We start from the raw sequence: 20,532 nt of genomic DNA on the forward strand, positions 1-20,532 counted from the left end.
TCTGGGAACAGCTTTCTCCTGCAGCCTCCTGGCCTCCTCCTCCCAGTGGGCTCTTCGTCGTCACTCCCGACTGCTCCTTCATTCTCCCCTCTTGCAGTCCTCACTCTGTCCAAGTGGTCCCCACTGTCTCCATGGCCTTCCAGACCCTCCACACACCTGAGGCTCCTCTGAACTTCTACTCCAAGCTGCACCAGCCCCCAAGTGGCAGACTCAGGAATCCAAGGAGTACCCACAGGTGCTCCCCTGGACGGCCACCAGGGCGGCTGGATTTCACGTGAGTGAAGGTCCGGCCCCAAGGGCTCCTTTCAATCTGCTGCTCCCCAGCTTTTGCCTCTCAATTAAATGCACCCCTTTCAGCCAAAGAAAGAGTTGCTCAGACTAAAACCTCAGGGACCCTCTAGACGGTTCTCTCCCTTACTCTCCAGCCGATGCTCTCTTGGGGCCTGCGTCCCACCTCTCGACAAGTCATCATGTCCCATCTGGAATCACTGCCTCCTGTCTTCCCCCTAGGATGCACTCAGAGAGCAGCCAATACCTCCAGCTCAGATCACACCTCTCTTCAGTGTATCCTGTGACCCCCAACATACTCAGAATAAACCCCAAATCCTCATGACAGCCTCCTGGAACCTTGCCCCAGCCCAATGCCCTGACCTGTCCCAACCCAACTCGCTATGACCTGCCTTTCCCAGAACACTGGGACTGGATGTGACCATTCTGGGCCATCCAGGTGGGCCCTAAATCCAATGACAAGTGTCCTTAGAAGACAGACGCAGAGAGACAGCCAGGTGGAGATGCAGCCAGAGACCAGAGTGATGCCACCACAAGCCAAGAAGCACCTGGAGCCACCAGGAGCTGGAAGACTGCTGGGAAGGGTCCTCACCCAGGGCCTCCGGAGGGACCATAGCCCTGCTTGTATCGGACTCCGGCCTCCAGAACAGCTGGAGAATAGGTTTCTGTTGTTTAAGCCACACAGACTGTGGCAATGCCCTACAGTAGCCCCAGGACTCACACACAGACGAAGGCTGGGCCTCCCGTGCACAAGATGTATGTGAACACAGAGGATGAGGCTCGTGCTGGGTGAACGTCTGCCTTCAGAATGTCTAGGACTACAGCAGGGATTCATAACAGAATGAGGCAGGGATGGATGCCGCAGGCCCTGCCGTGCACAGGACAGGTATGCAGATCACGGATCACCTCTGCGCTGTGAACTTCCACCCGTCCCGCTGCTCAGTCCCACTAACCAACACACTTGGAACCCAGAGGGCCTGCTCTGTGCCACATAGGAACCCAGGGGATTCTCCAGTGCGTGGCTGGAACACGCTGAAGTGCCCTTGTCTCCAGTGCATGGCTGGAACACGCTGAAGTGCCCTCGCATGCAACCACCAAGTAAATCAAAAGAAGACTGTGCATTTTTGTCCCAAACATCTCTGAGAGTCGTTCATCATTTTGGAAAGTCACCTGCCCTCAATGTGATGCAACTCTCCCAGCTGTGGCAGACGTGTTCCCAGTGACCCTATGCAGAGGCCAGCCTTTGACCGCCTCAGCACACACACAGATAAAATGCTGTATATATGCACGTAAGCACCAGACCCCTCCAGTGAAGATGGGCTGGGGCACTTAAATGCACATATACAGCGTTTTACCCTAAATTACTCTCCTTTGCATGTCCTCCTCAGCACAGTTAGGACACTATATCAGGATTTTAAAACACAGATTATGTTTTCTATGCAAGGTGCATTGGCAGTGTGTAAAGGGAGTGTCACAAAATCCATCACAAACTCGGGCACTGGCTCTTCTGGCCTTTCTTTCTCCTCCCTTTAGCCATCTTTGCCTAACCCAAGATTCCCCAGCAGCCCCTATCCACACAGCCTCTCTTCTTCCTCCCTGCCATAGACAGCACCGACTTTCTCCTTGCCGAGGTGGGAATAAGTGACAAGGACCCAAGGGGGGGTCTCAGCAGCTTGGCCTTAGTCTCAGGACACATCCGTGAAGTCCTGGCCAGGGATGCACCAGAGGGTGTCTCTGAAATCACATGGTGGGGAACATCCAACTCTTCCATCTGCCTGTCATGGCTTTGCTGACATGATGGACAGGACCCCCCGGAGCTTCTAGAAGGGTCAAGAAGACAGGAATCTTCTTTGATCAGTGGCCTTTACACACAGACCAAGAACTTCCACTTGGATTAGACCCCACACTCAGGGCATCCTGATGCTTCAGGCAGAAGAAGTAGCGGTGGGAGGGTCCCCAAGCCCCAAAGAGCACCCCTAGAATCACGGAAAGTGCCATGGTCCTGCAGTCAGGAGAGCTGGGTTCTGCCCCAGTCCCCACTCACAAATGCCTGGGCTTCTCTCAGCTGCAGACCCCCCTCCTTCCCCCTTCCCAGGGTGGTTTGGAGAACAACACATTCGCTGAGCAAACCGTGAAGTGCTATTCCAGGTACGTAACGGAAGGAGCTATGTAAAGGGGAGAGTCGGGCCCCTTGCAAAAGAAATGGTGCTGGCGCCGGGCGCGGTGGCTCAAGCCTGTAATCCCAGCACTTTGGGAGGCCGAGACGGGTGGATCACGAGGTCAGGAGATCGAGACCTTCCTTGGTAACACGGTGAAACCCCGTCTCTACTAAAAGAAAAAAAAAAAAAAAACTAGCCGGGCGAGGTGGTGGCGCCTGCAGTCCCAGCTACTCGGGAGGCTAAGGCAGGAGAATGGCGTAAACCCAGGAGGCGGAGCTTGCAGTGAGCTGAGATCCGGCCACTGCGCTCCAGCCCGGGCGACAGAGTGAGACTCCGTCTCAAAAAAAAAAAAAAAAAAAAAAAGAAATGGTGCTGGCTCCAGCCCCCATCTCTGTCCCCCATCCTCTCCATGGGGCTCACACAAACTACGCCTCAGGTGTGTTGACCTGGCACATTAAGGGAGCCAGACTGAGGGCTTCCTAAGGTAGGTCTGACCACCACGGTGAGAACTGAGGCCTTCCAGGCAGGGAAAGATCATGATATGGACAGAACAGCACTGAGCAGGCAGCCATACAACCTAACTGACCTCAGAAGAGGATACTGAAGGTCACAGAAAGCAAATGGCATTTTCCCACCACAAACACCATTCGATTACCCCAGCACAGCCACTAGTGAGGTGGGCTTCGTGCATCTTTTAAGACCTGACTCAACCAGGCACGCTCCCTACGGCATTCAGCTTCCCACAGGGGCTGGCACGGTCCCGTCTCAGAACAACCTTGTCAGAGAAAAATTGCTTCCCCATTTTGCAGGCAAAGATTCAGAGGACCATGGGGTCACATGGTGGAGCCAAGGACACCTGCAGCCATGGCCTGGGTCCATCTCGGCCAAGGTGGGCGCTCTCTCTGCTGGCACCAGCTTTGTCCCTGACATGTCCCACCCATCGGTCACCTCTGGGGAGAGATTTTCAGTCTCTCTGTTCCTCCAACAAACTTGGTTTCCCCAGTGCTGAAATAAACTTCTGGAAAGGGAAGCTTTTTCCCTTTATTTTGCATCACCGCATCCTTACAACAGACAGCAAGGCAGACAGTTGTGAGATTCACTGAACCATGTTGAGCAACATTGAAAGCGGGGACCTGAAGCCTGTCTTCACGTCTAACCACGTGGCACATGGGTCCATCACGCGTTCGTCTGCCTCTGAATTTGGCTGAGTCTCTGAGACTGAGTGTCAGTGACCACCTGGGGAGCCCTCAAGCATCACTTGCAACTTATCTGCTGCAAAGATGAGGGTGATGCTTTTTCTACCAGCAGGATTCACATGGCAGCCTTTCAAGCTAGACATCCACAACACAGTCCACTCCTGGGCAGAGGTCAGGCAGAGGGTTCGACCAGGAGAAAGGGTGACTCGCCATCACAAAATGGAAGCTTAAAATTGAGCCCACAGCCATCGGTCCCACCTGACCCTCAGCTTGCCTGTGTACATAGACCACAGAGCTCACTGCTGGGTCCCCAAGGCAGCCGACTGTGGACGCTGGCAGGGAGGGAAGGGGTGCACCTCTCCAGCATTCTTTCACTGATGTCAAGTCAGGGAAGGGGGTCCTCCAAAACCGTCCTTCCTGCTCCTTGCAGAGGGAACACCAGGACTCGCCCATTCTTAGGGCAATTCGGAGCAAGAGGAGGGACCTTGGAGTCGTCTTATTCAGCATCTGTTCCAGAGGCCAAGAAACTGAGCTGCAGGGAGGTGGAGGCCTGGCCGGGCTCCCTCCACAATCCAGGCCTGCAGGAGCTCTGCCTACTCTATCTCAGCCCCCCACACCCCGCCAAGATGGGCTCTTCCTGTGCCTCCCCTACCCACCCCAGGGCTCGGCTCCAAGAAACCTGCAACGGCTTGTCTCCTTCCAATCTATTGCCAGAATAACAATTGGGCGATTGATGAAGCTGTGGCTTGGTGACATTTCCTCTACCGTCCTTACCTGTCATTTCTCTCTTGTGCAAGGATATGTCTTTATCCATCTTGCTTTCCCAACTGGATTTTTTTAACTCCTTAAAAAGAGGAGGAGGGGCCACAGTTTTGCATCTCCTCACCCTGCTCCTACCCCAAGTAAGTTATAGCATTTACTATCAACTAAGTAGAGAGTTGATGGTTCATTGAATAATTGATTAAGAAGCCAGACATTCTAAAACTGGTCCTTGTAACACAGTAAAACAAAAAGTCTAAAAATGCTATTTTAACATTTAATCTCAACACTCAGAATCATTCCCCTGTGAGCAGATGGAAATCATGAATTCAATTCACTATATATCAAACAGATTTGTTATCATTCCAGGGTTTTGTGACGTTCATGACGTAAGGAAAGGCATATCCTATAAGGGTGTGTTTTGTGCAGCCACCGGCTACCTGAGTAGTCAGTGACCCCACCCATTCCCTTAAAGGAGACTGGTTTCCAGGTAGAGGAGGTGTTCACTAAGGCCTTCCTCTTCTTGCTGGAAACTCCGGAACAGGTCAACAAGTAAAGGCACCTCTCCGGGGCCTGGTGAAGGAAGACAGAGTTGAGCCCAGCAGCTCTCCCACAGCAAGTGCCTTAGGAGGCCAGGGGTGGTGGCTCACGCCTGTAACCCCAGCACTTTGGGAGGCTGATGCGGACGGATCACGAGGTCAAGAAATCGAGACCATCCTGGCCAACATGGTGAAACCCTGTCTCTACTAAAAATACAAAAATCAGCGGAGCTTGGTGGCACGTGCCTGCAGTCCCAGCTACTTGGGAGGCTGAGGCAGGAGAACTGCTTGAACCTGGGAGACGGAGGTTGCAGTGAGCCAAGATCGCACCACTGCACTCCAGCCTGGTGACAAAACGAAACTCCATCTAAAAAAAAAAAAAAGGAAAGAAAGAAAGTACCTTAGGTGGGCATCTCAGTTCTTAAGGATTAAAGACCTTTCACATCCCTAGCATGCCCTTGGAAGGAGAACGAGGGCCTGAGGGAATGAAGAAGCTTAAGAAGGACGACATGCAATAAGTTGAAGCCGGGAACATTTTAGAGGGAAATGGAAGAAGGCCTGCAACACAGTCATGTCGAGAAGAATCAGAGGCTGGACTTCCATGAGTTGGAGCACACTTATCCACTTGGCATGAACACAGATTTGCTCAGCAAAAACACAGGGAGTGCTCTAAGAGGCTGACTGGGTCCAGTGAGATGTCGGCCAACATAAAACCGCAACCACAGGCCACCACCAGCACCACGGCACTCAGGATTTGCCACGTTGCATCCATTCAGAAGATCCCAGTGAAGACTCTAAAGACGAGCCTCGCTGTCTACAAAGTTTAGGATCTTTTGTAGCGCTCCAAGCACTCATTTGTCCTTTGATTCTCTTATCCCAATTAAGCCACTCAAAACTTTTGAAGTTCATGAGTCATTTGCTTCATATATCTTTAAATTAAGGACAGATTCACTTCCCTGGTAGCAAACACCCAGCAGTTAATTAAAAGGGGCTCAGCATTAAAATGGCCATCGCAGCTTTAAACCAAAGGGGAAGAGGACGTCTCTCCCTGTGACATCTGCTTCTCATTTTCTTCCACTCCAATTCTGGTGTTTAGAAAATATTTCACCATCATGAGTCTTGCTCCGAAGGTTGGCTGCCTTGCATTGATGCTTAGGTCAGCTGACCGCTGGGGTGCAGAGAAAATGACACCAGCTTGTCACCTGTGCTTACAGAGGGACATACCTAAAGGACACGGAAGGCCCCCCCCCCACCCGCTCCCACTCGGTGACAAGGACAAAGCAAACTTGGAAATCATCCTTAGAAATGCATGAGTGAATTCCAATGTAAAAATTTCCAGGCCAGATTTGGATGACATCTGAGCCATCTCATCCTTGAGCTGTTGGATGTCACGAATACGTGACTGACTGAACAGAGGCAAACCCTGAATGACGATGGGAACCTAGAGGATTTCGGAGCCCCTCCTGGGTGGCGAGTTTTCTGAGAGACAACATGAGCCTGGGAAAACGGCAGATTGGCCTGAGCAGGCGCGAAAGTCTTGGGGCCAGGTGCCAGCATGCAGGGTTTAGGAAACCTACATTGAGCACTAACTGTAGACCAAGTACTCCTGCCCCAGGCACTCCCACAGTGGGCATATTCAGAAACCCAAATCAGTTGGCTTGATTTCTCCACAAGTTTCCTTTACATGTTTTAAGATAAAAGCTCAGAAAATGACTTTCTGTTTTTCTCCCAGGAGACTCTGTGATTCCAGATTCGAAAACTGATCAGCAAGAGAGCTGTCATAGAAGGCTGGGGCTGCACTGTGGGGAGCCTCCTCCCCGACCTCAAGCTAGCTTCTGACCCATCTGACAGTCACACTCTGCCAGTGCTCACATGAGGCTGGAGCTCAATGCTTCTGTGAACCTGCGCCAGGTGATTTTCCATCCCAAGAGGTTCCTGGCTAGTGTCATCTATACCTCTGCACAGAGCGCCAAGGTCAGGGACATGGCTGCAGGAACTCATCAAATGACCCCTCAATAGAGCAGTAAAGGTAGTGGCAGCAATTAGCACAATGATAACCATCATCATCATCACAATTATCATCATCATCAGCATCATCACTATCATCACCATCTTCATTATTATAATCTCCATCATCACCACCATCATCATCTATCATCACCATCATCATCACCATTTCCACCATTACCATCATTATCATCACCATCACCATCATCACCATCACCACCACCCACCACCATTTCCACCATTACCATCATTATCACCATCATCACCACCATTTCCACCATTACCATCATTATCATCACCATCATCACCACCATTTCCACCATTACCATCATTATCATCACCATCATCACCACCATTTCCACCATTACCATCATTATCATCACCATCATCACCACCATTTCCACCATTACCATCATTATCATCACCATCATCACCACCATTTCCACCATTACCATCATTATCATCACCATCATCATCACCATTTCCACCATTACCATCATTATCATCACCATCACCATCATCACCATCACCACCACCCACCACCATTTCCACCATTACCATCATTATCATCACCATCATCACCATTTCCACCATTACCATCATTATCATTACCACCATCATCACCATTTCCACCATTACCATCATTATCATCACCATCATCATCACCATTTCCACCATTACCATCATTATCATCACCACCATCATCACCATTTCCACCATTACCATCACTATCATCACCATCACCATCATCACCATCACCACCACCCACCACCATTTCCACCATTACCATCATTATCATCACCATCATCACCATCATCACCACCATTTCCACCATTACCATCATTATCATCACCATCATCATCACCATTTCCACCATTACCATCATTATCATCACCACCATCATCACCATTTCCACCATTACCATCATTATCATCACCATCATCACATCACCATCATCATCACCATTTCCACCATTACCGTCATTATCATCACCATCATCATCACCATCACCACCATTTCCACCATTACCATCATTATCATCACCATCATCATCATCACAATTTCCACCATTACCACCACTATCATCACCATCAACACCACCATCATCACCATTTCCATCATTATCATCACCATCATCAACACATCATCATCACCATTTCCACCATTACCATCATTATCATCACCATCATCACATCACCATCACCACCATTTCCACCATTACCATCATTATCATCACCATCAACACCACCATCATCACCATTTCCACCATTACCATCATTATCATCACCATCATCTCCATCATTATCATCCTCATCTTCACCATCATCATCACCATCACCATCCTTATATTAACAGCAGCAGGTACATACTGAGAACTGTTATGTGGCAGCATTGAGTACTTGGCATGCTCTGTCTCACTGAATCTTTACAACAACATTATGAGATGGTTAACTCTATCATCCCCACTGGCACAGAGAGGACAAGCAAGTTGCCCAAATTTACACAGCGATCATGAGCTGAAGCCTGGAATTTGAAGACAGGCAGTGGGACTCTTAACCATTAACCTGAAACTCAAAAAGATTTCCCAATTACTTCATAGGTAGGGTGAATCCTGACAGGGAACCCTTTAGTCATTCCAGCAGCTATCCCAAGTAATGTTACTTCCTGAGAAATTTCAGAGTGCCCCAAGTCACCAGCCATGTTTCCTCTCTACTCCCAGCTATCCCAAGCAATGTTACTTCCTGAGAAATTTCAGAGTGCCCTCAAGTCACCAGCCACGTTTCCTCTCTGCGTCCAGCAATACCTGTGCTATAGACAGACAGAAAAATATGATGTGTCCCTTCTAAATATTTCTCTGCAGAAACAAAAATAAAATTTATAAATCCCCAAGTGTGATACCAAAGATCCCTTTTTGGACAGGTGAAATGCACTTAATGGATGTTTCATCCACCTCCTAAAACTCCAATTCCAAATTCTGGGGTGCCCCACAGTGAGTGGCAAAGCTTGCTGTGTCTGAGATGATAAGACTCCCAAGTCCCTGGTAGCCTGTTCTGCCTCTGACACTGGAAACCCTGTCCTTCTCAGGCCACTCTTGCTGGGTATAAAAACAACTGATGAGTATGGAGAATTGTTTGGTGTCAGGTGCCTTATTTTATGGTGAGTGTTCATCCATGAAACTCTCACAGCAACCGTTTAGGAAAAATATTTCTAAGCCTCAGTTTTGGAAGTGAAGAAAAGGAAATCAGGAGAGAAGAGACCTTTTCCAGGGTCACGTGGTGACATGCGACAGAGACCAGATTCTCGCCCAGACCTTCAGCCTCAAGGCAGCTGCTAACTAACCGCAGCAATGCCTGGCCTCCCAGATTGCAGCTCTGGAATCCCCAAGAACACTCCTGCTGCCTTAGATGTCTGAGAAGTGTGAGTAGTGTTCACGTTCCACCAAATGTTGGGGGCCCAGCTCTACATCTGATGACTGCCAAGCAAGGGGGTTCCAGGGAGTTCAGCCCTCTGTCCCACCACTCCTTCCATCCAGGGAAGCTTTAACAGTTGATTTCCTCCCCCCTCCCCCATCCTCCTCTACTTGGGAGCTCCAGATAAGGAGAGTATGCAGCCTGTTCTCAGTAGCCTAAGCAAAGATCTCACCTCCTACATCACCAACCAGTACTTCCCAGTGTCTAACCTAAATTGCTCCTGCTCTGGTCTAACTCATTTACATGGTACCCGCTGGGCTATGAGGAATCCAGTTAGGGGAACCATCCCTGCATTTCCTCTCTTCCCTTTGCCTTGGCGGGGAAGCTCAGGATGGTGGCCCAGTCCTGATGAGCGCTGCTGTAAACCACCTGTTCCCTTCCCTGTGGCCCAGCGTCGCGTTCCAGAATTAAGATTTCTCTGCATTAGAAACAAACACACATATTTTCCTCTTTTTAGATTTGTTTTGCTAAACAAATTAATCTAGCACCAGATTATATTATGAAGAACCATAAATCGCTTCCAAGATAAGCATCTGTCGAGATGGATTAGCAACATCCAATGCACTGTGAATTAATTTGCTAAGCCTACAACGCTGTCCCGGGTGTTTAACTTTAGTAATAACAAATGTAATTTGGAATAAATGGGAACTTGTTTCCTCATCCATGTCTATACAGTAAGTGACGTATACAGAGGAGATGACTGTAAGGGAGAGTAGCACGAAATCCTATTATGATGATGGCTGCTGAGTTTACTGAGGGGAAAACGAACACTCTGTAAACCGCTAGCAGGCGCCTGACAGTGCAGGATGAACTGCAGACCCCGCGTGTCTGTGGATTCCCAAAAGAGGCTGCCTGGGAGGGTCGCCGATGCAGGACCTCCAGAGTCTCTTCCTCCGGAGCCTCTTCCTCCAGAGCCTCTCCAGGCACGGCCCCCAGCATCCACAGGGAGCCCAGGCTGTGCTTCCACAGAAACACTGCTCTCTAGGGAAGAGGAGCTCAGAATAAAAACCGCAGGTTCTCTTGTCCAGGTGAAGGAAGAAAGTAGGTCACCGGCTGAAGGACAAAAGCCACCCACCCCATGAAAACCTGTCCAACGACTGCCTGGTGCCTGCCTGCCCAAGATGAGGAGGAACCAGGGCCAGGATGCAGCCTAGCAAGGATGCAGAGGGCCTGGATGCCGTGCTGGCCGCCTGCAGATGAGCTCTGAAGAGCAGCTGTCTTCCCTCCCCTTGATTCTGCAGAGGCCTGGATGGAGCCTACCGAGCCCACAAGCTGGAGGTTGTGGAAAGCAAGCTGTGAGGAGGCCACAGGGTGCCCCCACCCATTTTGCACTGATGCCCTGAAATCTGCATCCGATTTTAAAGTTAGCAAATGTTGCTGCTTGTCTAGAATGTGCACACACAGATCTAGGTTGTGAACTTCTAAGCCAACCTGGCACATCAGGCTGTGCCTGTTAACAGAGGCAGAGAAAACTGGAGGGAGGTGAGGGTGTGGAGGGAGGTGAGGGTGTGCCCGGGGCTCTGCGCTCTCCCCCGCAGGCCTGCCGTGAAGCCTGGTGACATCAGTGCTGGCTACCAGTTCAGGGACAAGCCCTGGCTTGGGAGATTTCCAAGGGCTACTCCTTTCAAAGCAAATGGAGGACAGCGAACAGGAGGAAAACAAGAAAAACAACAAAACTGCGCGGAAGGAGATATTCCAAAGCCAAAGAACTGTGTGTGTCCACAGGCAGCTAGGATAACAGCAGCAGAAGAACCAAAGCCCTTTGTTCCGATCTCCATCCTCCAAACACCCTCCTGACACATCCCCAGGGAGCCGAACGCTGCCACCTGAATCACTGTCTGCGAAGCTTCTGTTAACACTGCTGGGAAGTTCTTCCTTTTAGCTGGCCTTGGTCTTTCTTGCTATTTAAGGCCATTCCTAATCCTTGACCAAGGTCAAGTTGACAGGCACCTTGCCCCTGCCCATGGGTCCCACACCCTTGAAGGCTTCTGAAGACTCTGGGGCGGGGGGATCCTTAACTGTATCACGCGACGAGCAAGCATCTTACTCAAGGGCCAGCCCTAGAGACAAAAATTCCACGATTCTGGAAGACGTGGCTGTGTGTGGTGGATTCCGCAAGTCTGTAACAGGGGTGCAGCACCTGGTGGATTCAGCTGATAACTAACAGAGGCACAAGGGGTGCAGCGCCCACTTCTAGGTACATGCTAAAAAGGGAAACTCTCCCTTCTCACGCCCCCTTCCTCTAAGGCACACCCTGTATTTGCCAGTCTACACGCATGTGCAAGCTCATGGACACATCACGCCTGCATCTCTTGGAGCCTCCACACTGTAGCTTCACCCCAGGGACATCTAAGCATCTCTCCCGAGTCACGCCCCCAGCCCTCAACCCCAAGCAAACCCAAACCAGAAGAGAGATGGCCGTACCTGAGGCCTCCCCCAGAATCCTTGGGGGCTGGGTGACTTCCCCATTGTTGCTGGGACTGGTGGAAGGCTCTGTTGTGCTAACCCCACCTGGGATCCTTCTCCGGGGATCCAGGGACTCGGTGAACCCCTTAGTCTGCAGCATCATGGGGGTGGCCGTGGTGGTGGTGGTGGTGGCGGCGGCCACAGTTGTCTTCCGCGTTTGTAGGATGGAGACCGTGGTGGGGCCGTAAACGCCCGGAAATGTGTTGGACTCCAGGGCCTCCTCGTCCCCTGTGGGCCCCCAGGCGATGAACTCAGTCTCTGTGGTGGGCCGGTTGCCTCTGGAGTCGAAGCTGCTGAGATCGTCCCCCTGCAGGTGCCTCTTGCCCCTCCTCAGGAGGGTCTGCTGCTCCGGGGCCCCACTGGCCACCGCGGAGGAGGAGGAGGAGGATGAGGAGGCGAGAGAAGGGCTGGATTTGGCAGCCGCTGGGGGCTTGGCCAGTCCTGCCCTGGGCACGAGGGTGGCCGCCTGGTCCCGGGGCCTGTGAGCCCGTCTGGCTCGGGGCATCTGCATTTGCCCGTGGATCCGCTCCACTCGGGGCGGCCGGGGACTCCACACGGGGGCCGGGACCCGCGCTGGCTGTCCACTCCTAAAACTCCACAGCCGGGGTGGCCGGGGCGGCGACCGCGGCAGGAGCCAGAACTCGGGCCCCGGGCCCAGGGCCTCGCAGGCGGGCAGGTCCACGGCGAGCTGAAACATGGCTATCAGTATCCAGGCATGGCTTCCGAGGGGGCGGCCCGGCCAGCGGATGGACATGGAGCTGTGCGGGGGGAGGAGAGAAGAGCGGTCAGTGCAAGCCTAGCGGGGGGCCCTCTCTCTCCACCCCCTACTGTGGCAAGGACGCTCTCTTCCTCTAGAAAGAGCTCCTCCTAACTTCAAAAGGGAAGCCGAAACCCTTCCTTCCTTTCCTTCAAAGGCTGACTCACGTGCGGTTTATTCATCAGATCTGAAAAGAACAGTGCGGGCTGCAAGCCTGCGAGGAGCTGCTTCCCAGCACCGAGGGGCTGAGGCGCCTGCCAGGCACAGAGCCGGCTGGGAGCCGAATCGTCCATTTCGCCGGAGGGAGAACCGAGCCTCAGAAACCCCCAGCCTTCAGGTCAGTCTTGACAAGATGACCTGAAAAGACCTGAGTCCCTCCTTCCTTTTGCCCATCACACGACGAGAGGACGTCAGTGACAGGATGGCAGAACAGGACACCGGCCTCCCGCTGGGACCCCAGGGCCAGGTGCTTTCCTCCACACAGCCCAGGCCACCCCCTGCCCACTGGGGAAGCGCCTCTCCAGGTCTAGGAGGAGCGGAGGTTTCAAGCTCCCAGTGTGAGCGCAGGCGCTTCCTAGCACTTTGCAAACACCACCCGCTCCCTCTGCCCCTCACCCAGAGCCCGGCATGAATATCATAAACAGGCATTGCTTTAAATGCTGTACATGGGAAGGCTTCTTACTTCTGGCCTCCTCTGGATCGTACTCAGGGAAATGAGATCTGCTCTGGATAAACTGAAAGTTTATTGACGCGAAGTGTTTGTTCTGTTGACATTTCTGCTCCCCCTGTTTATCTGCAGTGCCGCTGCCCTTTGAAACCCTGTTCTCCACCTCCTCAGCTCCCCGGAGGGCTGCAGAAAGGGCAAACCCTGTGCAACCTTGAGGAGGGAGGGGCTGCCTCCACACGCAGCAGGGCTGCAGGGGAGAAGTCAGGGCCGGCGGAGCCGCCCCTCCCCAGTTCACATGGAGCGGCTTTGTCACTAGGTCTGGGGTCGCCTCTGGACCAGTGGACTCTCTGGTGTCACGTGAAAACCAGGGCGCAGCAGAGCCACGTGGAAGGACTCAGAGGAGACAGGCCCACGCTCCCTCTTCCGCCAGCACAGATAATTGAGGACTGATTATAGGTGTCATTCAAAGTCACTTCTCGTCACCAGCCTCACATCTGAAAGTTAAAATGAATCCAAAAATCATAATAACTGCAGCGGATGGGGTGCGGGTGGGGGGTCTGAGGGTGTTCAGGTGCCAAGCACCAGCCTGACGCCGCCCAAAGCCAGGCCTGGAAAGCAAGTTGGGTAGAGTTTTTCTTTATAAGGCGGTGAGTGACTTCACAAAGGAAGGAAGCTGTGTGTGTCATTGTAATGCGTGCATGGAAGTGTGTGTGTACGTGTGCATGACTGGGTGTGTGTGCGTGTGGGTCAAGCTGTGTGAGTGTGCCAGTGTGAGAGTGAACCAGCATACGAGAGTGTAAAGACGCATCTGGGGGTGTGTCCACGAGTGTGAGAGACTGTACGTGAGTGACGGCCAGAGCGTCTGTATTTGGCACGTGTGAGTGTGAGAGTATACTGTTGCGTGATTGTGTCCATGTGTGTCAGCACAGAAGTGTGTGAGTGCTTCTATGCTCCTATGTGTGTCAGTGTGTATGAGTGTATGTGTGTCCCTGAGTGTGCGAGTCTGTGTGAGAGTATTTGTGTGTGTGCAACTGTATCTGTGTGTCCCTGTGTGAGCATGTGAGTGTGTCTGTGAGTGTCCGTGTGACAGACTCTATGTGTGAGTGTGTCTGTGTGGGAGGGTGCAGTTGTAGCTGTGTGTGAACCTGTCCCTGTGGGCACGCCCTCCGTTCAGTACTGAAACCCTTGTGTCCAGGGCTGACTCTCCCTGATATCTGGGGAACAGATGGCCCCTGGTCATCAGGATGGTGAGAGAGAAACTCTTGCTAATGAGTGCTAATTACCAAAAAGGACTAATCCCCAAACAGTAAGGCTTCAGTTTTTTAATCAGAATAGAAGTGCTTTGCTGCAGAAATGAGGACCTCCTCATTATGCTCATCTTCAGCACCGTGTTTCTGCTGGTGTGCAATTTCTCTGCACTAGCAGCCAAGCTCGGGGCAGGGACCAGGACCACTGTCACCACAAGGAAGAATTTAGGTTAGGGTGAAATTCCCCCGTATACACACTAAGGTAGCTCCTCTGTGGCTGCAGGTGACCCAGCAAGGATGGGAGCTGGTTTAGAATCTCTAGTTCTCCCATGACCTGCCGAGCTGGGTGGGAGTCTAGGCCCCAGGAAGATGAGATGCTGCTCTGAGCAGGTGCAGGGCCTCACCAGGACCTACCAAGTCCCTTCAGGCTCCACCAGGCCTCACCAGACTCTGCTGTGGTCTACCAAGCCTCACCAGCCCCTACCAGGCCTCACCAGACCTCACCAGGCCTCACCAGACCCCACCACACTCCACCAAGCTCCACCAGGTCTTACCAGACTGCACCAGACTCCAACAGGCCCCACCATACTCCACCAGGCCCCACCAGCCCCCACCGACAGGCTGAATCAAAAGCCATGACAAGCAAATCTGCCTGTCATCAGTACTTAGAGAAATATTGCCCCAGGAAATTAAAACCATAGCACCTAAGCCTGTGCCTGCCTCCCTGGCATAACTTCACACACAGGATATTTCTGTGATTTTTCACCAATCATGGCTGTAATTGGTTACTATAGAAACCCCCTCATTTCCAAGACACCCAGCTGTTATGCAGAGAAACCAACCAATTGCAACAGTGGCAGGGAGAGGTCGATTTATTTTTCCTCTTCAAGTCTGGTTTCTTCCTTTTTAAAGTGATTGATTTGTTCAAAGAGAAGAAAAAGGAGAGCAGGTGGGCAACCAGGACAGAGGCCCCAGCCCACCCCCAGCAGCCAAGAAATGTGGCGGGCAGAGGGAGCCCCTCCCACAGGAAGATGTGTAGGGGCCACCGCTCCTTCTGTGCAAGGCCAAGGGCCCCAGGCTCTGTGTTGCCACCAAGCCGGCTGAGCTTCTTGTGCTGCCCGGACCTGGTCCTGAGACTCTCGGGGACCCCTCAGTGAGAGGCTGCATCACTGCAGGAGGAGGATTTGGCTCTATCTCCAAGGAACGCTGAGCAGCACAAACAATCTCTGTCCTCATCCCTTGGGGGACTCTGAGATGAGGCAGAGTCTGGGAACGCTCTTCTCACTGATCCTGCTCAGCCTGGGGCTGGGCCCTGAGCAGCTCTCATTTCATGATGAACAGGTTCTGAGAGGGCCTCACCCCACAAGGCATCCATGGCACCGTCAGACATGCACCGAGATGGCAGGCGACCCCACACCTCCTTGGGAGGCAGGCCCTGCGGCATGGCTGCCAACCACAGTGCCAACTGTCAGGAGGCGAGGTTGTGGGGCAGGCAGAGGTGGCACCGGATCCCCCAAAACTCAAGCATCCGCAGGTCCCTTAAGAACATACCGCCCGGCCAGGCACCATGGCTCACACCTGTAATCCCAGCACTTTGGGAGGCTGAGGTGGGAGGATCACGAGGTCAAGGGATCAAGACCATCCTGCACAACATGGTGAAACCCCATCTCTACTAAAAATACAAAAATTAGGTGGGTGTGGTAGCACATGCCTGTAGTCCCAGCTACTGGGGAGGCAGAGGCAGGAGAATCACTTGAACCCAGGAGGCAGAGGATGCAGTGAGCCAAGATCGTGCCACTGCACTCCAGGCTGGAGATGGAGCAAGACTGCGCCTTGAAAACAAAAACACACCAAAAAAAATTACCACCATGTCACACCCACAGAGAGAGCTACAAGCAGAAAGAGAACATGAAGTGTTGGTGAAGACACGAGGAGACAAGAGACCTAGTATGCTGTTGGTGGGAATGTAAACCAGAATGCTCTGAGCAAAACAGTTTGGCAATTCCTTGGAACCCTAAAGACAGAGTTCCAGTGGCCCTGCTGCCCCTCTCTTAGGCACAGACATCTGTCCACATGGAAACTTGCAGAGAGGCCCAGGACCACACTCACAACTCACAATAGCCAAAGCTGACTCAGCCCACATGCCCGTCAGCTGAGGAATGGATAAAGGAGATCTGGCGTTATGTTACAATGGAGTATCGTTCAGCCTTTAAAAGGATGGAAGGATTACTTGATCTATGCTACGATGTGGATGCACCTTGAAAACCCTAAGAAATGAAAGCAGCAAGGCACTCAAGGCTACACGGTGCATGGTTCCATTTATAGCGAATGCACAGAGGGACCAAATCCATACAGACAGAAAGATAAGCAACTGCCCAAGGCTTGGGGAAGGGTTATGGGGTAGGGGGTTTCTTTTTGGGGTGACAAAATGTTCTGGAATTGTATGTGGGGGTAGCCGCACAACTCTATGCCTATATGAAATCCACTAAACCGTACACTTATAATAGGTGAGTTTTATGCCATGTAATTATATCCCAATACAAATCAAAAGGAACAAGCTAGAGAATGGCGTGTGTGCAAGGGTTGGGGGAGAAATGTGGAGTGTGTGGCATGGCATCCTAATCCTGGCCCTGGCGGATGGGTAGAAGGCAGAGCGGCCCCTGGAGCTGCAGGCACGTGGGCAGGAGGAAGCCATGGAGACTTTGAGTTCATCCACCCAGTCCTCGCTGGGACACCCTGAACGTGAGACAGGGTCCCTGCCTGAGCACCTGAGGACCACATCCACACCCTTTGAGAACAGGCGGGGGCACCTCCCTCTCAGCAGCCTCCAGCCTATAATTTTCAAAGAAGGAACAAACTCCTTAGCCACCCCCACCCAGCTGCTTCCAAATGGGGAACTACTGCTTCGAGTTTGTGGCTTTCTTGGTTCTCTTCCTTTTAAATTTTTATTGAAATCGTTTTTCCCCAAGAACAGTTTAGTAAGACTTGGTGAATTGAGATTCAATTCAGTACCTTCTGTATATTTTCTTCACAGAAGAAAATCACTGCCAATTAAGGGGACAAAGACATCTCTTCCACTTAAAGTTGCACCTTTCCCCGAGCTGGGAGTGTGCAGGGTGAGCCTCCTGGGAGCAGCTGGTGTCTGCCTTGTGGGAGCACCGGCGCAGACAGAAGCAGGCCAGGCCCTGGAATTGGTCCACCAAGGAACAGCCCAGAATCTTCAGGGTGGGACAGGACCCGGGAGCTGTGCCCGTGACCAGTCCACCCCAGTCCTTCCATGAAGACACCCACTTCCTGTGACTCCTCCAGGTCCTGTCGTTCACTGGCTCTGTGGCCTGGGAGAAGGATGCTGCATTTGATGGAGAAGTTAGCTTGGCATGGGCTTGTAGCTTCCCGCTCTGCAAGCCTCATTTTTACTGTCATTCACACCAGTGAGTTGGGACTGGTGGGCTCTGAGGTCCACTCCTCCCTGTTGAAGAAGACCCGTGCTTCAACGATCAATAATCCACAGGGCACCGTTAGAAATGGTCTCCAGGAAGCAGAAGGAATAGACACAGACATATTTGTTGTATGACACAGTGGTCCCATTGGCTTTTTGTGAGTTCCTGCTCTTTCGTGGAAGGCTCCGCCCCAGAGGCCCCACTCCTTTCCCTGAGGGCCCAGGTCGGTCCCCAATGACCCGTGTCCAGATGCTTCTTGACTCCCACCTTACTTCTATTGGTTTGCTTCAAAAAAGTTTTTTATTTTAAAATAGTTGAAGATATTCCAAAAAATTCCAAAAGAGCCCAGAGAGGTGCTGGGAACTCATCTCCAGTTACCCCTGAAGGGACACCTCAGATCACGATGCCACAGCGTCATGGTGCATAACCAGGAACTACACACGTGGCTTGGACTTCTCCAGTTTCCACTTAGCGTCCTTTTTCAGTCCCAGGAACCCATCCAGAATTCCACGTGGCATCAAGTGGTCACATCTCCTTGGGCTCCTCTTGGCTGTGATGGTTTCTCAGGCTCTCTCTGTGGCTGATGACCTTGACGGGTCTACGAAGGACTGGTCAGGGATTGCATACGACGCTCCTCTTCATTGATTGATTGGTCTGAAGCATGTCCTGTGATGAGACTGGCCTTCTGTGTTTTGGGGGATGCCCACAGAGGGGAAGTATCCTCCTCACACAGGGTACCCAGGGCACCTGCTCTCAACAAGACCCCTCCCTGCTGAAGCTGACCCTGAATAGTATTTGCCGGGATGTTTGCCTGGTGCTGTCACTGGGAAGGCAGTCCTGCTCCTTTCCAGAATCTTTGGAAGCAGGTCAATAAGCACAATATGCATTCTTGGAGGGGGAGGAGTACTCATTTAAAAAAAAAAAAAAACTCTTCAAAACTTCTCCGTTTGGCAGCTGGAGCAGGCAGGAGGGAGCAGGACTGGCTAGTGTAAGGGGGTAATTCTCCACAATACAGTAGATGGGCAACAGGGCACTATTTTTCCTTTCCTTAACACCTACCTTCAATGTTCCAAACGTTTCTGGGCTTTGGAAACATACAGGGCGCTGTGGGGAGAAGCAGGGTGAAGGGCCCTAAGCTGCCCAGGCTCCATCTAGAGGGCAGAGGGCCTGTGCTGTCAGGGATTCCCAGCCCAGGGAGCTCGGGAAGGCAGGAGGGGAGCCTTCTTGGAGATTTGTTCTCAGGGACATTCAGATGCATCTTCTCCTGAATATGGCAACATATTCTGTTCTTTGCAAAGACAAGAGATCAAGGGGCCTGGGTTCGAGGTCCCTCGGAGCTGGTGTCAAGCCCTCTGTGACTGGGGTTCTGTGTTGACCCAACTCCTGACCTTTGGGTAGGATAAAACTTCCTACCTTGGGAAGGAAGTACCTTGGGCCTCTTTCTCACCATCCTAACCTCCCGCTCGCTGATAAGGTATGACTTCCACCAGGAAGAGAAAATTGATGTTAGGTGGGATGCGAGATTTCAGTTCAGATGTGAAAATGGCCTCGTTATCCCTAAACTCTCCTCTACTTCCAGGTTCCCTGGTGGTTCTGCCCTTGAGAGAAAGGGAAAGTGTCTCCCAAAGCAGATAGACTTCCATCCCTTTCCCCTTCACACAAGAACCTCTGACTCCCCCAACTCAGGAGCAGGCTCACTCTGTGTCCCCCTGAGTCACCACCAGGATGGTGCAGATGGCTTCCCACCGAATTTCAGAGCAGAGACCAACCCCCTCTACTCAGGGGACATGGCCGCCCCCCAGTCTCAGTCCCCAGCCCTGGCGCAGGAAGGAACACCCACTTTCTTCTGCAGTCCCTGGTTCAATTTCCCTAATGAAAACACATTAAGCCATGATTCACTTTCACGGCTTTCCCAGCCTGATGTCATTGTAATGTCCTGTCAGAGCCACTCTGCGCTCTACCTCTTGATTTAATATGATTAAAAACATCCCTCCTTTTTGGAAGGGAGCTCCAGGTTGCCTAGAGGCTTTCATCATCAGAGGCCCATTCGCATCCAGCGTGCATGCGATACTTGACTCATGGAGAAGCAGTAGCGTAGGGATGACTCACTTGGGTTGGACAGAAACCTCCAGAACCACAAGAAGGCTTTCTGAATCCCACCACGGAATCTCTGGCCACTGTCTTCCCCAGAGCTTGGAAATCAGCCCTGGTTGTCTGGGGTCCTCCCAATGCCCCATCCCCAGGACAGCAGGTCTAACTCCTGCTCCGAGATCAAGGCCCACAAAGCTTCCCCAGACAGCTCTGGGAGGTGGCCCAGAACCTGGGGTGGTCCCAGGACAGTGTAGAAGACAGCACCCAGTGGAGGCTCCTCTCAGGAGCCAAAATCGCCTCCTCCCTGCCCTAGCACAGCCAGAGGTCACACTTACAAGGAGGGGCACTCCCTGCAACTCACCCGCTGGCCTCATCGGGAGCCCCAGGATGCCCCGGGGCTCCTGGGACCATGACAGTAGTCTGGCCCAGCAGTGAGCTAAGTAAG

At 52.1% G+C, this 20,532-nt stretch overlaps 1 protein-coding gene across 1 annotated transcript in view; it reads right to left on the reverse strand.

Annotated features, from left to right (window-relative positions):
* AJAP1 (adherens junctions associated protein 1) overlaps positions 1–20,532 on the reverse strand; it is a 129,391-nt gene that overhangs the window by 60,106 nt on the left and 48,753 nt on the right. The window contains exon 2 of the mRNA XM_030941615.1: positions 11,844–12,643. Coding sequence (XP_030797475.1) covers positions 11,844–12,643 — 800 coding nt within the window. The remainder of the gene's footprint in view (positions 1–11,843; positions 12,644–20,532) is intronic.

The sequence above is a fragment of the Rhinopithecus roxellana genome, chromosome 12 (assembly GCF_007565055.1).
Source record: "Rhinopithecus roxellana isolate Shanxi Qingling chromosome 12, ASM756505v1, whole genome shotgun sequence".
NCBI lineage: Eukaryota > Metazoa > Chordata > Mammalia > Primates > Cercopithecidae > Rhinopithecus > Rhinopithecus roxellana.